The sequence below is a fragment of the Copadichromis virginalis genome, linkage group LG16 (genome assembly GCF_057382275.1).
Source record: "Copadichromis virginalis isolate Kocher_CV1m ecotype Utaka linkage group LG16, C_Virginalis_male_GT1.1, whole genome shotgun sequence".
NCBI classification, from domain to species: domain Eukaryota; kingdom Metazoa; phylum Chordata; class Actinopteri; order Cichliformes; family Cichlidae; genus Copadichromis; species Copadichromis virginalis.
Window position 1 is genome coordinate 13668400 of NC_140633.1, and position 21546 is coordinate 13689945.

The 21546-nt window shown below is 41.4% G+C and overlaps 1 protein-coding gene across 1 annotated transcript in view; it reads right to left on the minus strand.

Moving 5' to 3' along the window:
• Positions 1-5889: 5889 nt before the first annotated feature.
• LOC146690401 (SH3 domain-binding protein 4) overlaps positions 5890-21546 on the minus strand; it is a 52841-nt gene continuing 37184 nt past the window's right edge. The window contains exons 4-5 of the mRNA XM_085435435.1: positions 9034-9222; positions 5890-8618 (exon numbers count right to left, since the gene is read on the minus strand). Coding sequence (XP_085291561.1) covers positions 8394-8618; positions 9034-9222 — 414 coding nt within the window. The 3' untranslated portion in view covers positions 5890-8393. The remainder of the gene's footprint in view (positions 8619-9033; positions 9223-21546) is intronic.

The window sequence follows — 21546 nt, forward strand, 5'->3', positions numbered from 1 at the left end:
CATGTGTAAAGAACAAGTCAGGGTGACTACATGTGTAAAAATCACAGTATACTAAATTATTTTTTCTTCTCAGTTTTTCACGTCCAGATAACCAAAATAGGCACGTCATTTTGTGGCATTCAATGTTCATGTCCTGACAACATCATAGATTATAGGTCCACATAGCATGTCTAAGCTTCTGTGGCATCAAATGTGTTTTCAAATGCTTTTAGATGGAAACCATTTTTTTTGTTTTGTTTTGGTTGAAGGAAAAGAAAATGGATTCATCCTCAGGGCTAAAACGTGGGTACTGAACTGGTTGTGCAGATTTTAGTACTTCTTGCATGTATTTTTGTCAGTGATGGCAGCACGTGAGGAGGAAAAACAGGAGGCCATCATTATAGTTAGATGTAACTTATTCTGAACTAAGCTGACAATTAAAACCTAATTCATTGAATCTATTAGGACCTTGCATAGGCAAACAACCTAAATTTTCAGTAAACATACCTTTTTTGCCATTTTTACCTTTTTTGTACCATTTTTTAATCCATTATGATTTAAAATCTTGATTGATGTTTGCTATAACAGAGTCCCCCATAACCCACCCAGGACCCTAGGCCCGATGGTACAACTTTAATAAATCATGTAAGTAATTTTTTAGTTAAAATGACTGTGACACATCAAAACACTGAAACTAAAGTGGTGAAAGTATCAGTTCTGTACAGTCACTTTCTTATGTACAGATCTGAGACAGCAGAACGTATCTAATCTCTATTCCCAGTATATTCACACGATTGTCACAATGAAATGCAAGAGGTTATACATCTGTCATTTGCTTTGGTATTTATTGCAAGATGGTAAAGGAAAGCGGAAAATCTAAACAAACAGTCTTTTACTTTGCATTGCGTGAAGGTTTGTCAGTTTAAGAAGCGTAGACAAACTTACCTCTAAAATAAGAGAAGAGAACTGTGGTTCATACAGCAGGACAAAACTAAAAGCTAACTCCTCATTTTCATGACTCAGCATTTAGATACACAAGAACAGAGATCCATCAAGCTTCTGTGAGAGCCTTGTTTGAGTGGCTCATTCAGACCTTGACCTTTCCTTGATGCTCTTGATAGCTGCCACAGCAAAATGACAGCACAATGATAAAAAATGACTCGAATTACACTGAGCTCCTCTTCAACTGGCAGGAACGTCAAAGCCTTTGTCACAGACTCAGCTGTAGTTAAACTGACATTTGGCCGCTGCTGTTGACAGAAGGAGCCGTCGCACTTTATGGAAAGGCGAGGGGAAAAAAAGCACAATCGCTGTAGTCAGAGATGGCTGGACTCAGTCTTTGACTTCTTTGTTTACATTCAGCTGAGGAAAAAAAAATTGTGACCGGTTAGAGAATCTAATGAAAATGTTGCTAAAGATTCAAAGGAAAACCCACCAACTGTCAAGTCTATCAAGAACTAGTAAGTCTCGACTGAGCTGTCTTGGTGCATTAGTAAGGGCAGGGCAGGGATAGCTCAGTAGGTAGAGTGGTGGCCCCATGATCGGAAGGTCGGGGGTTCGATTCCCCTGAACAGCTACCCTGAGGCACCCCTGAGCAAGGTACCGTCCCTACACACTGCTCCCCGGGCGCCCAATGGCTGCCCACTGCTTCACTGAGTGAATGGGTTAAATGCAGAGAGGGATTTCCCCACGGGGACCAATAAAGTACACTTTCTTTCTTTCTTCTAGTAAATAGGTGTTTCATGCTGTCTGAATTTCAATGTGCATTTTAAGAACATTCTCATTTCTTAAATAAGGCTGCAGTGTAAAGCTTTGGCATTAGGTTCATGTTATTAACTGGCTTTTCTAATGTTATATATGTTCCACCTCCACCAATGAGTGATTTTATTAAACAAAAGTCTAGCAGTGTTGCCGGGTCTCGACTGACTCGAGCCACTGTTAGATATACTGTCCTCTGTGTCCACTCTCCTTGTCATTGTTTGTTCTAGTATAATGTGATCACTGGTTTTGTCCTTGTCACATGACCTGTAAATAGTGTCTCTGTATGTTTTTACTAACTTGTGTTTAACACCAACCTGCCAGAGGGTCTGCAGATGGAAATTAGCCCAAGGCTATAATGTGGCATATTTAAATTTGTTAAAATGTTCATTAATATGTATTGCCCCTCTTTCTAAAAAATAAATAAATAAAATAAAAGAATTCTAAAATATTATCTGACTGAAAGATCATTAGCCCATTTTATGAATTTTGTGGCAGCCACATGTCTGAATAAAGTTAGGACCAAGAATTGTCCAATTCCTTTCTGATATGGGATTCTAACTGCTTAACAGTTCTGGGTCACCTATGTTATATGTTTGGTGTCATGATGCTCCCAATATTATGATGAGACTCTTCTGCTATGAAGCCATGCTTTTGAAATAGATGCAGTAATCAGTTTAACATGGTCTTGTTGAAATACACAAGACAAAACAAAGTGTGGATAGGAGCACATGCTTCTCTGAAACCTGTACATACCTTTGGCGCTTTTAGACAAATGCAAGCCGCCCATTCGAAAAGCTGTATTGAACTGGCAGCTTATAATCAGAGATGCAGGCTTTTGAAATAAGAGCTGATAGCGAGCCGCAAGTTTGTTAAAAGCTTTGCTCTGTAATCCGAAGAGCACAGAATCCATCTAAGTGTCGATTTGTCTGACCACAGAACAATTTTCCAGTTTGCTGCAGTCTATTTTAACTAACTAAGCTTTATCCGAGAGAACACAGCGTTGTTCCTGGATCATGTTCAAATATGGCTTCATCTTCATAGCTTTACGTCTCTGTTCGTGGCCAGTTACTTCAGATTTTTGGAACGTTTCCTGATTCCATGCAGTGATTTCCAATACAGAATCACGTCTGTTTTTAATGCAGTGCTGCCTGAAGACCTAAAAGATCTCAAACATCCACCACTGATTTCAGAAGACAGAGATTTCTCCAGCTTCTCAGAATCTTTTGATGACATTATGTTCTGTAGATCAGCGGTCCCCAACCTTTTTTGTGCCACGGACCGGTTTATGTCCAACAATATTTTCACGAAAAAAAAGAAGATTTATTCATAACACACGTGAAAAGACCCAGGAAAACCGAGTTAACGATAAAAACGATAACAAAATAACGCTGGAAACCGATAAAAACCCTGAAAACCATACATTTCACACCTGAGCCTCAACTCTTGCGGCCCGGTACCAAACGACTCACGGACTCCGAGGCCCGGTGGTTGGGGACCGCTGCTGTAGATGATGAGATACTCAGTCTTTGTATATTTACATTGCTTTTTTTTTTTTTTTTAATACCACTAACTTTTCCAGCTGTTTCTTTCCCTGCCTTCCAACCTGCATGAGATGTGTTGCTGGCCATCAAATTCAAAATGAGTTTTTTATGTTCTACTGTGTATAAGTTAATTAAATTTTTCACAGTGTCCCAACTTTTTGGTGGTAAAAAAGGGTTAGAGATTTCTGATTTTAGGCAATGGATGGCTTCTCTACATTTTTAGAGAACGTTGAGTTCCTGCATCATGCGCCACACCACAATGGGTCCAAATTTAGAAGCAGCATTATGGAAATATCATTCAGCAAGCATGAGCAGAAAGAGAGGCAAGGACATAAAGACTCAAACCCCAGTGAAAATGTACAAAGTGTGCAAAAATTGAGCAGATCATTGCTTTTAACATGTCTTTTCTGGTTCGTACCTGTGCATACTGTGGAACCTGTAGGCATTTATGAGGCTTAGACTATAATCCACTTATTCAACAGTAGAATGTTTCTCTGGAAACCAAAGCTTTATGCCTATTGCGTGCAATGATTAAAAATATTAAACCCCAGCGAACGAACATCTCGGACACGTCGGAAAAGACAATAAAAAAAGTCAACATGTCGAGTGAGTCGTCTCTTTGTACAGATTATCCCTGGATTTTGAAGCTAAGTACAGAGCTGTGTGCTGTTCTGTAAGCCCTGTCACCCTGGGGAGCTCATTACTGGCACTCCAGGCAGGGATTTGAAGCCTATCAGCCCATACCCTACTGTAATTAATTCTACTCCTTTTGGCTCTTTTTTATCCTCCATTAATTTGTGTATTTAATTAATGTCTGCTTGCTTTTACGGCACAGAGAGTGAGAGACAGAGAAAGGGGTAGAGAAAGGAATGGAAAGAGAAAATGAGATACAAAGTTACAGACCTTTTTTTTTTTTATATGGAAATCCTCTCAATTATCTGAGTAAAGAAGCAGAGACACTCATTTTTGCTTAGTCAAGATCTGGTGGCTCTTTGCTTATTTGCTCTATAATTAGCTGTCTTAACTCAACATAACACTACTATACTACTATATATGACAAGTGATTAGTAACATATGACCTGTGAATTTTGGAGACACAGAAGCTGGTTGTCTAGAAAAGTATAGTGCCCAAGGCACATGATGTGCTTTGAAACTAAAACTAAAAGGCACTGCTTTATTTCTGTCTAATATTCTGCATAACATTATATTTTTGACAGCACATTTATGGCATCTGGGTCTAGCAAGGCAGCTGCAATTTCTTTGTCACCAATTCACAGAATTGATCAAACACCTTGGCACAATCACTCTTGCTGTTTCTGGGTTAAAGTCCATAAAGTTTCTCTCAAAGGAGATGCCAGTTTCCAAGAGACTCTTTAAGCCCAATCACACAGGCCTAGAGACTGGTTGGCAACTGCCTCGCTACCACCAGTTGCAAGGCAAAATTAAGTATTGCCTGAACAGATGTAGTGGTTGCTGATGGTTGCTATGAAATTAATTGCTAATTGAGTCATGCACCGATCAGTGACACTCCCCATATTCACCACGAGTTGCTAGGGGGGAAAAACTGCATTCCTCCAACTGGTTTGCAAGTGGTTTTGGAGGTTGTGTGCTGTCGCTGAATGAGATTGGTAACACAAAGATCTAGGCCTGACTGACTGAGAACTTAGCTTTGCCATGCACCATTTTAGCATTAGCCATCTTCTCCCAACTTTTTGCACACATGCTGTCAGGCCTGTCAGTTTTCTTCAAGACAAGAATCTTACCATTCTTGGAAGACTGAGCAGTTTATCAAAATGAGCTTAAGTTTCAGATGTCAAAGAGACGTAAAACAGCAAAAGGCAGAAAAATCAAAAAACTTTACCTTTACCACCAAAGTAACTTTCCAGGAAGTTATACTTATAAAGTCTGTGCCGTCCGTTCCAAAATTCCAGTATTCTCCAGTACATTTATGTTGAGGAATTTTTGAGTTCTATATGCCTCTCCTTTAAAGTCTCTAGTTAAAATCCTCAGTCCAGATAGTCTTTTATTTGGTGGGGACTACACTTGATTACCAAGACGGGCATGTCACTGCAGACTATGGTCTTTTCACAGATGGCTGCTAAAACTCACTCATCAACTGATGACAAAATTCATTTCATACTGACCCAAGTGGACCCCAGTAAATTTGCAGTTGTGGAAACTATAAAAGCCTTCCTGGTCATCTACACTGGTGATTTGCTCTATGCACGTGATCAAGAACCTCCAGCCCCCATCTTTAAGAAAATGGACAGTATAATGAGAGCAGTTCAACAATGAGAACAGGGACTGGTACATATCATCGACCCTTTTTCATGCTACCTGAGCCTCCCTTCTAGTTTCTCTTGGTCTTGCAATGTATAGCCAGAAACTACCCAGAATCTCTCCTGCATCCCCACCACCTTCAACTGCACACTTTCTCAGCCATTGTTTTTTTTTCCACAAACAGAGCACTGATAACACCTGAAACATGACGGCCTGTCTCCCATGCTTCAGATAAGGAGTTTCCTGACTGTGGTGCCGTTTGTTGGTGATGGTGGTGGGGGTGAGGGGGTTGTTTGCGCAGCCAGCAGCAAGTCAATTCTCACGAATGTCGTGTACAAATATTTACATTTTATTTAGAGTCTCTTCCGTAAAAGTATGCAGTCACAAAAAAGGTTTTCAACTCAACACTGGCTGTGTCACTAGCACATTATACAGTATGCAGCACTGGGACGAAAGCTAGAGAAGCTTTGATAGACAGTGTCATTACAACAGTGGTCTCAACATTGTACATGGTTATTTGTGTGGAGCTCTACTTATTTTTGGCAAGCTTTATAAAAAACACAGAAAGAAAAAAAAACAGATTTTGCATAACAAAGATGAGAGAGTTCAGAACTAAGAGGTGCGAGTTTGGTTACTATATGGAGGTACAGGCTCAAGGTAATCGTTAATCAAGACATAAATCCTTGATGGACCAATCCTAACACTCAGTCAGTGTTCTTGATTGTTTAGTTTACTGTGACCCATATTTCAGCCAGTCAGTTTAAGGTCCGCATTACGCAGGACACAGTGAATCATGCCCCATCTCCACTGTCCCCCTTCCATCTCTCTACTTTGTGCTTTTAGGGCTAAACATGCTTCACTTTTCTCCCCATAATTTCGCCAGTGCTCTTCTCCTCAACTTTACTTTATCCTGAAATAAAATTAGCATCTAAACCCCACTTGCAGAACCACACACTTCATCATGATACTACCGTTTAGTAGAACAAAAGCACTCTCCCAAAGCACAATGCAATGCAGCTCATTAAATTTATTCTGTTTTGAGTCATTCTGGAGCAAAGTTACAAAGTTTGCTCTCACAAACCTAGCAGTTATTTAAGGTGAACCAATTATACTATTCCCTTTTTTTTCTTTGAAAGTGGTCGTTACTAACAATGAACACGGCCAAGGTTTCAGATAATGAGGTCAGCATATGTAGAAGGAATCCCTGTGTGTCAAAAGCTCAGGCGTCATGCTACTCTAAATACTCTTTCAGACATTTTATTTTTACTTTTGGTGCTTTTTTAATGTCATATGCTCACATCTCAGGCTATGAGGATAGAAGCTCCACCTATCTGCTGTTCATGCTTTCTTTATGAGGGGCAGCCAATCAGAGGAAAGTTGGCTTAAAGAGGTGAACAGAGAGCAAAAGTAGCTTGTTTCAGACAGAGGAGGAACTGAGGGGCTGCAGAAAGGCCATGTATGAACTCACGAAATGCTACTTGAAATTAAATGAGGTCCACTCTGAAACAGAGATTTTCAGATGCAAGTCACATGCATCCTGTCAAAGTTCCTTTAAAAGAGAGTCTCATAACTTAACAATTCATTTGAAATGCCTCCAGGCACTTATTTGGGTGAGATAGAGGCAAAAGACCTGCTGTGGTGATCCATAAGATTTGAGTGGATTATCTAAATTAACTTAGATTTCAATGATCTGCAGGGAATAAACACTACACTACCCACTTGATTTAAAAAATGATTCTGTCTGATTCTGTCCGAAAATAATGTTTTAAACAGCCCGCCACAGTTTGACTTCTACTACCATCTTGTCTGCTGCACAATTTTTGCACAGATTTTAATTCAGGACTCTTTGAGAGACCTTTCTCTCCCACAGGCGGGCACGATGCATTCACACTCCTCACACAAACTGGACTGTGGCGGGTTAAGCATGCTCAAATTGCCTAACGGGAGTGCATTCTAAGTCAAACATGGACTGTGGATGTCCATGTCTGACATTCTGAGTTTTGGAAAGGTTGGGACAAGTTGAGTGAACTAGAACAAAGTGAGTATGGCTCAGGTCGAGGGTGATTTATCAATTGATGTTTAGAAGGTCAAGTTTGTTACAATAAATTTAATCAGAAAACAATATAACATTTTTTAGGAGGCCAAAACTCAAAAGATGATTTAAAACTGACACAAGGGTTTTAAATTTTGCTGAAACTAAATTATCAGTTTAAATCTAATAAATCCATTGATTCATGTTCTACAAAAACACTGCGCGTTTCAGTGTAAAACTGAGTGTAGAATCTTCAGTCTCAGATCTTCGAAAATAGAGGACACCAAAATATTTGGATCACTGAAATTTGAAGGACTGCAGTGAGGGAGAAGCTGAAGACAGACCAAAGGTGATGCTTCTTCTTCTTAATGTATAAATAAATAGAACAGATCTGACACGTGAGGATACGAGGATACAATATCTAAAAATGTCTTTTCTTAATAAAAATGTCTGTCTTGGCATTCAATCCACAGATCTTAACCAAATGGTTGCTTAAAAAACTGCTGTGCCATAATAAGACTACAAAAATACATAACTGTGCAAGACTGAAGCTATTAAAAGAGTCTCTGTGAATACTGCAAGCTCCATAGAGCACTGTATTGTTTGCTGGGGACGTGGGGCCTGTCTGGTGATGTTGCCCTGGGCACGAAGAGCTGAAGGCAACGCTGCAGGAACGACAGCAGTAGTGGCATTCAGAGTGAGCAAACAGCTGATATGCAGCATTTCAAACGTTGCAATTTCAAAAAAAAAAAAATTGCTCCTGAAGAGCAAGGTGTGCTGGTGTGGGGCAATGCTTGGGTTCAGATGGCATAGTCATCCTGAGCAGAGGGGCTGAAGGCGGAGCTCCGCAGGACATCCAAGCAGTTGACCAGGATGAGCGTGCCGGTCAGGTGCTTCCAGCGTTTGGTGATGGGGTTCTTCATCTTGTCCAGGCCCATGTGAAGCTCTTGGATCACATCCCTGTAGCTATCGCCAATCTGAGCTGCCCACGTGACCAGGAAGTCGTATGCCGGCTTCCACATGGCCTGCAGACAAGAAGAGAAACAAACGTGTCATGATCTCCTGGGACACTGACATGTCGGAAAACTGTCACCGGCTGACAGAATGATACAGATGCACTCGGTCCACTTGTGATTTTGACAGAAGGGAAAAGTGAAACATTTGTATTTCTCAAGATGTGTCACTGTTCCTTTAAAACACAATAATCAGGTCAGGAATCACCTACACTTTCAGCTGCTTAGGTCAGCTGATTTCATCCTCTGAGAAACATGAATGTCTTAATGTTACAGATTCAAACAGACAAGCAAATAACTGAATGTTCAGTCCTAAAACATAATAAAGCTGATCAGGCTTGTACAGAATGGATTTGTTGTTTTTGCCAGTTGCAACTGAAGTTGTTGTTGTGTGAAATCTTTTTTTGGGATGTTAGGACACGCATACCTCGCTGTCCACCACCCCGTTCTTGTCACGGTGTGGTGCCTCGTAAGCATCCATTTGTTGGCGCGAAATCTTGACGAGCCTCTCGGCCATCTCCCTCCAGCGGCCGGCTACCTCCACGGCAGTGGTGAGCAGGACAAAGTCCATCACCAGTCGGGCTACAAGACCCTGACAGTCCATCTTCAACAGGGCCTGCAGAGAAAGGAGAGGGAGAAGATTTCAGATGTGGGTTCTAAATAAATTATTCACCTTTGAGTGATGGAGGTCGATTCAGAATCAATTCCTGATTCTGAAGAATTCTGGTTTGGAATCAGTGTTTAATTTCATTTCATTTCATTTCAATTCAATTCAATTTTATTTATATAGTGCCAAATCACAACAACAGTTGCCTTAAGGCGCTTTATATTGTAAGGTAGACCCTACAATAATACACACAACATGAACATACATACAGTGTGTTCACAAAAAGTCTGTTTAAGGTGCAAAGTGACCAGACGCCAGACAGAAGTCACCCTTTACAAAGATACAATTAATAAATAAATGCACATCTAGAGGTTTCAGTTTTTTCCACAGCTGGCCTCTCTAAACCACTGCAAATCTCAGCTTTGTGCAATTTTTACGAACTTCGTGTTGGATGTAGAAGTAAGAACCCTGTGTTGCTTCAGTAGCATATTTATGACATGAGGAATGCAGCAGCTCAACACTGATACACACAGGATCCAATATGAGATCCAGTACACAACAATGTCTGATGTCCAAAGTGTCCCAACATTTTCTTACAAAATTCCCCAGTCTGGTCAAAAATGTCTCTGGTCTTTTACCACGTTCATGATGTAGTTGGGTCTAAATGAACAGTAATTATCTGACTTTCTTCTAACCAAAAATAGGACAACTGAGGACAGAGAGAATACAAACTAGGAAAGAAAAATGCATGATGCTAAAGTGACTCCTGTTTGTTTGAATTTAACTGGTTTGGACAGGAGCCCGGCCCCTCCCATCAGCCCCTGCAACCTCTCTGTCTCTGTCAATTCTGCCCAGATGACTGGTGATTGTGGGAAAACTAAAGACTGCGGAGACTCGCTGTGTTCCTACGGCGGAGAGGACCTGCAGCACGTCAGAGCAGATTTGCAAATCCAAATGAATCTCATGCAAATAAGTGCATTTCCACTAATGTGTGCTGACTTTATGAGTACACTTGTGAAGACAGTGTATTCTAGAGGCTTATATCCATTTATGGAGAAATTTTCATAAAATGAGTTGCAAAGTGTTTTTTCAGCTTTATCTTGATAGATACAGTGAAGAAGGGTCAGGAAAGCAGGGGAAGACATGTGGTAGAAGGCCACGGGTTGGACTCGAACCCGGGCCGCTCTCAGCAGTGTGGCATGTGGTCGCCACATGGGGGGGGGGGGTTTACACCTGGAGTGCTAATCTTCAAGCAGTGCAAGTTAAGAACTAAGTCTGAATCCTGCCCTTTACAGAAGCTAGAGGGCCCAACAGCACTGATATTAACTTTAGGCCCAACAGTTTGATGTTGCCGTGCTGGTTCCAGGTTTGTGCCAACAACACTGATCTCTTTTTGATAGAAATGCATGGAAACTGTTTCAGACTATATCACCAAATGAGGAACGAAAACTTTCTATTCTGAGTGTCCTCACAAAGACAGAAGTGTCAGCACACACTCGGATGCAGCCTTTGACTTGCAGGCTCAACAGAGCGTAGGTGAGTTTAAAGCTCCACTTTGGACCTCAGCTGGATGTGCAGGAATGTGTGGAACGACAGGATATTGGGGGGGGGGAACGGGGGACGGGAGACTGGGGGAGGGGGTAAGGAATGCAGATGTCATGCTCCAGCAGCCTCTCTCGCTCTGAGAGAAGACCAGAGGATGAGATAGCGGCAGCTGGGGGCCAATCAGACGGCGTTTTGCTGTTCTGCTGGAATGCTGATCTGTCGCCACATTACATCAAAGACAGAGAAGCAAACTGAGTCGATCAGACACTTCTGGACAAAATCTGCAGCTAAAGTTTGATTTGGACTTTGAGTGACAGACAGAATCACGCAATGTTTGTTTGGTATTTTTCTGGATATCTTTGTGAATGTTAAGGGGAAGAGGATTTTAGCAATACAAGCACCTGTTTCCTTGCTAGATAACAACAGGAAATTCCTGCCAAAATAAAGGAGAACACTTCCTGTCTCAACACAACTTTAAGTCTCTAACAATATTAGAATTTGTTTACTGAGGCAGAAACTGTTGGACTGACAAAGTCCAGCAAACATTAGGAAAATAAACACATATTTATTGTATTTCGTAGGTTCAGAGTTTTTAATTTTATTAACAAGGCGAGTTTAACTGAGATGTTATTATTTTGCTGTATACTGGTATTTTAATGTTTAACTTTTTAACGTATTTCCAATAAAAGAGAATAAGCATTCCCACTCTGGACAAGGAACTTTATGAAAGCACACAAGAACAGAAAATAAACACATGACACAATAAATATAAAAAGAAGTGAGTGGTCACTAAAAAGATAAAAATGCAACAGCACAAAAACCAAGAACAATGAGCTAACACACCACCCTGTGTCCTGCCGCAGAGCACACAGCCATGCGGTGACCAGGGACCGAGGAATTCCAATGAAGGCTCACAAGTTAGACGAATCTCAGCTTTGAGGTTGCAAGCTTGAAGCAACTACCAGTACAACAGGGTCACCAACAGCCACTTTATTACCAAATATAAGCTACACAGCAATGGCTAATAAGAAAATGACTTTACTTGTGGAGAAAGGGTTAAAGGGGCGCTCACACAGGATGACTTGATGCAGTGACGTGGTGACCACACACCATACAAGTCAGCGACATTTAAGCCCCTTTTCAATTAGAACCTACTCAGATCAACTCGCCACGGTTTTCAGGGTTTTCCATTAGGTCACAGTACCTGGGACGAGGTCGTTTTTAGTACCTGCTCAGCTAGGGTTCCAAGCAATCCAAATAGGTACTAAATTCTGACGTCATCAGACTGCATGGCACTGATTGGCTGGTCAGCAGTGTTGGTCAAATTACTTGAAAAAGTAATCAGTAACTAATTACTGATTACTTCCCCCAAAAAGTAATCCCGTTACTTTACTGATTACTTATTTTCAAAAGTAATTAATTACTTAGTTACTTAATTACTTTTTAAAAACACGATTTACAACCTGAATAGGTGATAAAGCGATAGATCTTTCAGCCCAATTCTACTTTTTCTACATAATCAATCATACAAAATGTAATCAAATGGAAAAGTCTCTTTTTTTAACTTGTTTTATCAGTTTTAATCTTTTAACTTTATGTATCAAGCAAAAATTTAATTATATGCAACATTCTCTGACTTGAATAAATTAGTTTAACATTTAAACCTATTTTCTGCACATTCCAGCACATAAAATAAAAAAATTTTTGTGTTTACACTCACTCTTTCAAATAGATGCACGTAAAACACAGCAGAAAATAAATGAAGTCAAAGACTCAGCGGTCCTGTTGCTCTATTTTCACCTGTAAAGCAGGACTGCGGTAGGCGGAGGTTTACCCTGGTGCAGGTGTGCCGCGGTCAGTTGAAGAATCCGCGAGTTTCTCTGTGAGTTTCCCATTACGTCGTTGCGCACTTTTTATGGAATCAAACTCAAAGTAAGGTCAGTACTTCCACGCTTTAAACGCTGCACGCTCATACTCTCTCCCACAATCGATATGTGATCCATTGTTGATCTGCACACAGCTGTTGTCACTAACGGCGCACTCGCTTACGTCACTGTCATGAGACATTCTCGCAAAAAAATCACGGTTTTAGTAACGCAGTAACGCAGCGTTCCTACGGGAAAGTAACAGTAATCTAATTACAGTTTTTGCAATAGTAATCCCTTACTTTACTCGTTACTTGAAAAAAGTAATCAGATTACAGTAACACGTTACAAGTAACGCGTTACTGCCCATCTCTGCTGGTCAGTAGTGTCACTCAATGAGTCATGAGAGCGTCTCGTTGACGAAAACCAATTTTGAAACTCGACAAGGGAAATGGCTACAAAAAACAACGCTGTGGTCCCTGAGTCTGACGAAAAGCAACAGACTGAGCAGCAGGTATATATTCGCTTCGATATCCACCTTTGTTGTAGCGTTCATCTTGCACATTTATTGTGTCGCGGGACGCACAGACAAGCATGCAAACAAGGTACTCCTGGGTTGTAATGGAAAACCAGTCGATCCGAGTCGAGTAGGTACTAATGGAAAAGAGGCTTTCGCAACTTCAGGGAATGAAATAACTGCTGTCAGCGCAAAGTGGGCGGCTCCAGAATTAATGTTTTCATAGCTTGAAGTCAAGTAATTGAAGCAACTACCAACAAGAGTAAAGGATACTGCTGATTGACATATGAAAGGTTGGTATATAGATTAGGGGGTTACCTAGGCTGCTTACTGTATGTCTGGATTGTCCCCTAGCAACCACATATCAGCTACAAAGCAATGCTGAGTGAGCTAATCACTTGCTGTTCCACAGGGGCATCTGAACTGAATGTGAATGACTGAAGCAGCCTACCTGCTGGTGCTACCTTCCCTACCATTGGCGACCCAGTATGTGTTAGGGTTGGAGGTAGGGTTTCTTTAACAACCACCCCTTTTTAAAAGTCCGAAACTTAATTCAAAATGCAACATCTTCTAGTTTCTGCAAATGTGCCTATTTAGCATGTTGCTAAAACAATAAAACCCAATAAAACTGTGTCTGGAGCTGCTCCAGCATTACAATAAAACCCTTAATCTAACACTAGACAGGTTACTGGCCACCTGATAGACCTTATCACACTTTTCTAGAGTAGTAGCACAGTGGTGTAATAACTGTCGGCTGTAGCAATGGTCCTTATAATGACCACCCGGTCCATTACAGGCATTATCATGCCTATAATGGACTGAGTGGTCAGTAATCCTTCAGTCTGTGAGGATTTTCTGCTTTACATTTTAAACTTTAAGTGTTATTTTAAGTAAAACTTGAATGTTGCTGCTTCAAAGTTTTATGTTGGTAAGCCAAAAACCAGCATTTTAAGTAAACATGCTACAAACCCTATCTTACATGTGATCTGTAATGCTGGAGCAGCTCCAGACACAGTACAGGTTCTATGAATGTTTTTTCCCTGCAGTAATGAGGTCTATTTCACTGTTTGAGTTTAAAGAAGATGTTCAAAGAAGATGTTCTGTGGATCCGCACTTTGGTCTCTTTTTGGAGCGTCTTGGTGGTTGGAAATCTTCTCCTTGCTGTAAATTTTTGATGGCGTGTTGTAAAGTATTTATCACAGAGCGTGGCTCCCTCACGAGTCACCGAGTCTGATTCTAAACTAATAATTGCACTGCAGAAGGCCGAGCTGGGCACACTGTCATTATTGCCATTTAAAAAGCTTCTATGTAGTGGGATAATACTCTGCCTCTATAGAGGAATCAACTACTGTGCTGCGTTTTTCCAAAATGTCAGCTGCTTTATGTGTTATAGGACTCTCTGAATGTTTGTGTGTGTGTTTGTTAAATGCCACCGAGTTTGTTTCACTAGCTCAGCAATCAGTGCTCTGAAGCCCTGCAGCTCTCCCTGCTGCATTAATCATCTGCTTGTCAAAATGAGAAGAAAATTCCTCCAGACATATTTTCAGAGATAACGGCGGTGTGGAAACGAACGAAGCGGGTGGTTTCGGTGTCTGTTGTTACACACCAAAACACACACACAAACACAGAGAGAGAGAGAGGGTGCCTTTAGACCTGTAGAAAACAACCAAACTAAAGCAATGACAATTTTGATAAATGATTTGTTTCTTCCATTGTCCTGTTGCAGTTCTTTTCCCCTCACCTAGAAAACTGACAGTCAATCTCTCCACTTCAATCTCCTCTTTATTATTTTTCTATCCCATCTTCATTTTCCATCTGACTTCCTCCACCTCACCCATTTGCAGCCTCTGTGCTCTATCTTTGGCACACTTCTTTCTTTCTTGTCTGTTCTTTCTCATCTCTTTACCACTTTGCGAGCAGTGGTATCAGCCTCAAAAACTAAAACATTGGAGAGATTGGAGAGCCCAGCTGCTGGTTTTAACCCTGCATCTGAACTCTCCTAATTCTTAAGTAACTCCCCCCAAAAAGGCAGAATCTCCTGAGAGTAAGCGAGCTGTTGTTCAGACAGTTATTCCAGAAGCAGCAACTCACCACACCCAACCACTGAAGGAGGGGGAGGAAGAGGAAGTGGAGGGAGGAAAAAAAAGAGGAAGGAGGCCAGGGATGGGGGAAAAAAACCCTAGATTGATCTGTGTACAAAAATGGCATAGCAGAGCGCAAATTGCATATAATGGGCCTCGCCATTTTTCAGAGCCTTCCTCCAGAAATAGGATGTTATTATTATTCCCAAGCTCGATTTGCTCCACTGATCTCACTGCAAGTAATTCAGTGGGGTCAGATGTTCAGCTGCAGAACTGAGTGAGAGCTTTGAAATGAAAATCCCCTTTTAGCTCTGAGATACAACAGAGGTCCCCCGCCCCCCATGTGGTCCCACGCCTCAAGATCTTGTGGAATTTCTACACCGGCATCTGACTGAAAGGAAGAACAGGACGTGGGGTTTCTTTGGTGCTGAACAGAAGACATTCAGCTGAAAGAGCAAAGCTCACAGTCTTTTTTTAAGGGTGACAGAAGGAAATGTGTTTATTACATACTAAACTTAGTGAGCCAATACAAAATTCTCTTTGTATTTGATGCTTTATGTTGAAACAATGGAAACTTTTCTTTTGATTTTCCTGTTGTTGGGTCAGAATTAGAGCTTAAACGATTAATCCTATGACCTCTAAGTGACCGTAACCCTCATGGTCTTCCAAAGTCTGGAAATCAGGGGGCAAGCAAAGTAATCATTCAAACTGACATGCATCATAATTTAATTATTTTACAAAAGTCCTTGTTGCTTTACATAGAGTTTCAGAGATCAGGTTGATCAGTGATTACTTGCACAGCAGACGGTTCATCTAGTCCAGGGGTCCCCAACTCCAGGCCTTGAGGGCAGGTGTCCTGCAGTTATTAGATGTGTCTGTGATCCAACACAGCTGATTCAAATGGCTACGTTACCTCCTCAACATGTCTTGCAGTTCTCCAGAGGCCTAGTAATGAACTAATCATTTGATTCAGGTGTGTAGACCCAGGGTGAGATCTAAAACCTGCAGGACACCGGCCCTCGAGGCCTGGAGTTGGGGACCCCTGATCTAGTCCTTTGACTTTTTGGGGACTTACCTAAGCTGTACTTGGCCTTTTACCAAGAGTCAGGTGGGACAGACTTCATCCCCACTGGACTAGTTAACAATAGAGACTGATGGATGTTTAGAATATTAATATTATGAGTGACATAATAATAATAATAATGGATTGGATTTATATAGCGCTTTTCAAGGCACCCAAAGCGCTTTACAATACCACTATTCATTCACTCTCACATTCATACACTGGTGGAGGCAAGCTACGGTTGTAGCCACAGCTGCCCTGGGGCAGACTGACAGAAGCGAGGCTGCCATATCGCGCCATCGGCCCCTCTGGCCAACATATGAAATCATAAAGGACTGATTGTGGTGGGAATTCAGTATTTTTGTGTACTGTGTGAAAGGATTGAAAGCTAGTGTCATGGTCCTGGGCCATGTGGGCCCAGTATTCTTAGTTTTCATGTATTTTTGTATTTTGTTCTTTATTTAGGCCATGTTTTCTGAGTTGCCCTGTTGTGTTGTTCCCTAAGTGTTTTCCCTTCATGGCTTTTACCCCCTGTGTGCCCCTCTGTGTATCTGTGAGCCCTCGTCTCTCCTTATGTTTTATTCCATGTTTCCCCAGCCCATTATGTCTAAGTTCTCCCCGTGCTCTCTCTCCCCCCTGTGTGCCCTCTATGTATTTATGAGCCCTCGTCTCCCTTTGTGGTTGTTTCATGTTTCCCCAGCCCGTTATGTCTGTGTTTCCCCGTGCTCTCTCTCCTCCTGTCTGAACCTCTGTGCCTGTACATGTCATGTTCAGTTCACCCCGCCCTGTCTCATTATGATTATCAGTGTCACCTGTGTTCCCCGTGTGTGCCCACTTTCCTCGTTTACCCTCTGTGTATTTCTGTCTGAGTCTCCCTCTGTTCGGCGTCGCGTTCTCCCTCATGCTGTGTGTGATTCCCCCGTGTTTCCTGGTGAGCTTTACGTTAGTTTTTCCCAGTTTAGTTTTGTATCTCCTATTATCTTTTGTCAGCAATAAAGCTGCTTTTTGAGTTCATCCCCGTGTGTGTGAGTTTTGCATTTTGGGTCCTCCTCCTGCCTGCCACACAGCCGAGCCATGACAGAAGAACGCGACCACGATATGGACCCAGCAGTTCACAACCCCTCCGCGGACCTCCAGGACGACGCGACCATGTCGGACTCAGCGGACATTTCAGAGGAGGTAGGGGAGGAGCTGAACCGGCTCTGCCGCATTATGGATCGCATCATCGGATGCGCGGATCCAAGTGTGGTTTCCACAGGATTGGCGGCCGTGGACGCCGTTTTGTTGCGGGAGCCACGGTTGCGACAGCTCCCCCACCTCGTCGAGGCGTTTGACTCCCTGGGCCCCCTTAAGGAGGAGCTTCGTGCCCGTGCGCTGGCAATAAAGCTGCTTTTTGAGTTCATCCCCGTGTGTGTGAGTTTTGCATTTTGGGTCCTCCTCCTGCCTGCCACACAGCCGAGCCATGACAGCTAGAAGATGTGTGTGGCATCAAAGACCTTTCGCATACCATAAATTGTTTTGAGCAACCACCTATCCCACATGCTCTCATAAGCCATGAAATTCAGAATCAGAATACTTAAATTTTCGACTTTTTGATCATTTCTCACACCACAGTACAGACGTTGGTTTCTGTTACTCTATGTCAAACAGTAATAGAAACCAGTGTCATGTTTTTGTTATTGAAACTATGATATATCTCTTGACAATGTTGCTGTGAATGGATGTAGAAAAAAAAGACCTGAAAAAATCTCTAGATTACCGATAATATTACCATATTGTGATACTTGAATTTTTGTCAATACTTGAATTTTTTACTTGAATTCAAAACTTATTTGGTTGTACAGCTTTAATATGTTTTTCAGCCATTATAATTTTACAGTATTAAGAATAACATTTTGCATGGCTTCGTTAAATATACTGAAGCCACTTCACTATAACTGATTCTGAATAGTTTTGTACTCTTTCCATTTTTAGATTTGCCTGAGTTTGTATGGAAGTACCCTACTCATCTATGAGGCATTTATCTTGACCAGACTGATATGGTCCAGAGACCTCAATTACTTTGAGCAGGCACAGAGTAACCCTGAATCCTAATATCAGAGATGCATTTGAAAGTCCTGCATATCCACTGACAAGAAAAGAAAACTAACATCAGTGTTACTGAGGAAGCCAGCACTGACCTGCCACCATCGAGATGGAACCACAGAGATCGAAACACAAAAGCCTAATCAGACTTAAATGATGCTCAGAGGATATCTGGAGAAACCTCAAAAAATGTTACACATCATACTGGGAATACCTCACAAAGTTGCAAGGAGATTTTTTTTTTTTCACTCTTTCAATGAAAATGAACAAGCTGCCACAGAAAAGCCACAGCACACTCACATCAGTGTCCACACTGAAAAAGTCTGTGGAGTTGGTCTTTTCAGTCATTTAAAGACCCATTTTAAGAGCACCACAGGAGGTCCATCACACTCCACTACTTTCTTCAAAGTGATCACTGATGATAACGGCATGTAACACTGTTACATTTACTCTTGCATTACTACTGCAAATGACCATCAACAGAAGGTACTTTCAGCTGATCCCCTATTTCCCAAGAGGCCACCACAGTGGATGTATCCACATGTTGATTTGCCACATGTTTTTGCTCTTCCTCACATTTTACTCAGGCTTGGGAGAAGGACTAGGACTACAGCAATGTGAGACCCAGTCAGGCTGGGTTTGTTTGTACCCCTCGGAATCAAGCCAGGGGTCTTTCAGACGTAAGGTTAATGTGTTTAAGTAATAGACTTAGGTGTCTATACATTTCCCTTTAACCATCCAATCCTTGTCATAACATAAAATGACTGCATTTGCAAAAGAATTTTAATAGTTGTAATAATACATGTTTTGTCATTGTCATTTATATTTCTAACACAAATGCTGGCAAATTATCATAAAAATTGGATTTAATCAGTTTCCACCTCTGTGTGGAAGAGAAAGACAGAAAGGTTATGACACTGACTTGTCAGAAAAACATTAAACATTTACAAGTTTATTCCCTCAGACTTTTATGCTTTAGCTGCAGAGAGATTTTCCTAATATTTCTACTGCTTTAGCTATTTTCCATTAAAATGCACACTATTACTGCAAAGGCAAATCAATGTTGGCGAGTGAGTAAGCATCTAGCAGGCAGGTTTACAGTTTAGTGTAAAAACCTGAACGTGCCCAAACATCATGTTGAGGTTACAACAGGCCATGAGCAGATAAGGGGAGAGGAATGGAGTGAGTTAAAAAGAAACTTCAGGGGGAGTGCAGGACCGAGAGAGCCTGTTAAAACTTGTCCAGAATTTCTCAATCACACAGCACTCGGTTTAGGGCAACATAGTGTTGAAATCATGTAATTTTCTTATAACATCAATAAATATTGTTCAATTTTTTGACATGGGTGGGTCTCTACTAACCCCTGAGGGAGATGTCTCGCTCTTTGATATAAGTGTACTGTTATCAGGAAACCTTAATGTGTCTGAAGTATGTGAATCCCTTGCAACGCCCTAGAAAAGTAGCATTGCAACTTTAAAAAATAAAATGATTTAGGTTATATGTCAAAATTCAACTTTTCTGCTCTTTTTCTTAGGCTCACAGCAGTAGTATCTCCCAAAACATTAAATCTGAATGCTTGCATGGCATCTACAGCATTTTATTGAACATTAAGAAGTGCTGCTTGATAATAGCTTTGTACAATTTGAAACAAAGCATGAAAAATTAATAGAAACAACTACAGTTTATGACAAGACTGAAACTCTCAAGCTGCTGAAATTCCTTTTTAATCTAATTTCTTCGTGAACAGAATGCAACCAAATGACACTGAATGAATTTGGTGTCCAGCCCGACACTATGAAATCGTCTGCTGAGGTTTTCCTGCTGCTGTGGGTGAAGCACAGGAAAACACCAGCAGAATCAACACTGAGCTGAAAATGAAACCACGTCACATCATTTTCTCTCTTTGCTTTTCCATAACAGTTTCACAGGGAGGGTCTCACATGCACCGACATGCACACACAGATTAGCTACCAAAACATATAATAAAAAAATCTCAGATTACAACACACACACACAGAGGGAGAGTGACTTCATTCTCTGCTCCTGTATATATTTTCATAGGAAAAAACTAGCTGCCGCTACATTATATCAGGCTTCTAATTCTCACTTATAGAACCTTTAACAGAAACTTGATTATACTTGGACCTAATTGCAGATTTCATGAAAAAAAATCAGAAAAGTTAGAAATCTGTGATTTTACACTGTGTCAGACATTTTTCATTCTACATCTCAATCTTTCCCCCCGACATATCTTTGTCACAAAACCCTTAGTGTCACGCTCTCTTGCTCTGGAGAGTGTTCTCGTGTGTGTGCAGGTTGCCGCCCTGGTGCATGGAAGTTAATAAGATTGTGAAGCAGCTGGATGCACACACCTCATGCCCATTCTTTATCACACTTCTGTGCTTTTAAAGGCAGGTTTCTCCCATCCACCTTCCCCAGCAAGTTCAGCTTCAGTAGCTGTAACATTAGACTCTTCTTTTCATGCTTTGGTTTTTTCACAAATACATACCCGCTGTTTTCATCTTTAGGAAACTCTTAGTGTGTGCTTCATACCCATGTGGCCCCCAAGAAGAATTCACAACTGACTTCCAAGCTAAACTGGAATTGGACTTTGATTATCAACCTACCCGCCTGCTTATCAGTTAGTTACCCTGCTTTTCTGCAGCAGAACAACAGCAGAACTCTGGCTCCTCTAGCTATGCTCACCACACCAACTCTCTCCTTTCTCTGGTCTCCAGAAGCCGATACAGACTTCCAAACCTGTCTATTCCCCCAGGTTTTTAGATTATTGATGTAGATGCCTCCCTTACTCAATCAATCTCCCAGAACATTGGCTCAGATGGTAAGCTACATCCTGTCTATCTTCATCTGAAAAGAACAACGATGTTGCCATTAAGCTAGCCCCAGAGGGAGTGGAAACATTGGTTCCTTCTTATTGGCAAAGCACACCTGATCCAGGTAACCAGCAGCAGGTAGGGCAGGGATATCTTAAAAACAAGCAGGATGCTGGCCTTCGAGGACTGGAGCTTGACACCCCAGCTCTAAGAGGTCGAGTCCTTGTCATGCTGTGTAGGGACTGTTTGTGGGTGTTCTAAATTTCCTTTTACCTATTGCTTGAAATCCAGGGATGTAATACCAGACACAGATTCCCAAAGAATGTCCCGATGCTCCTCCCAT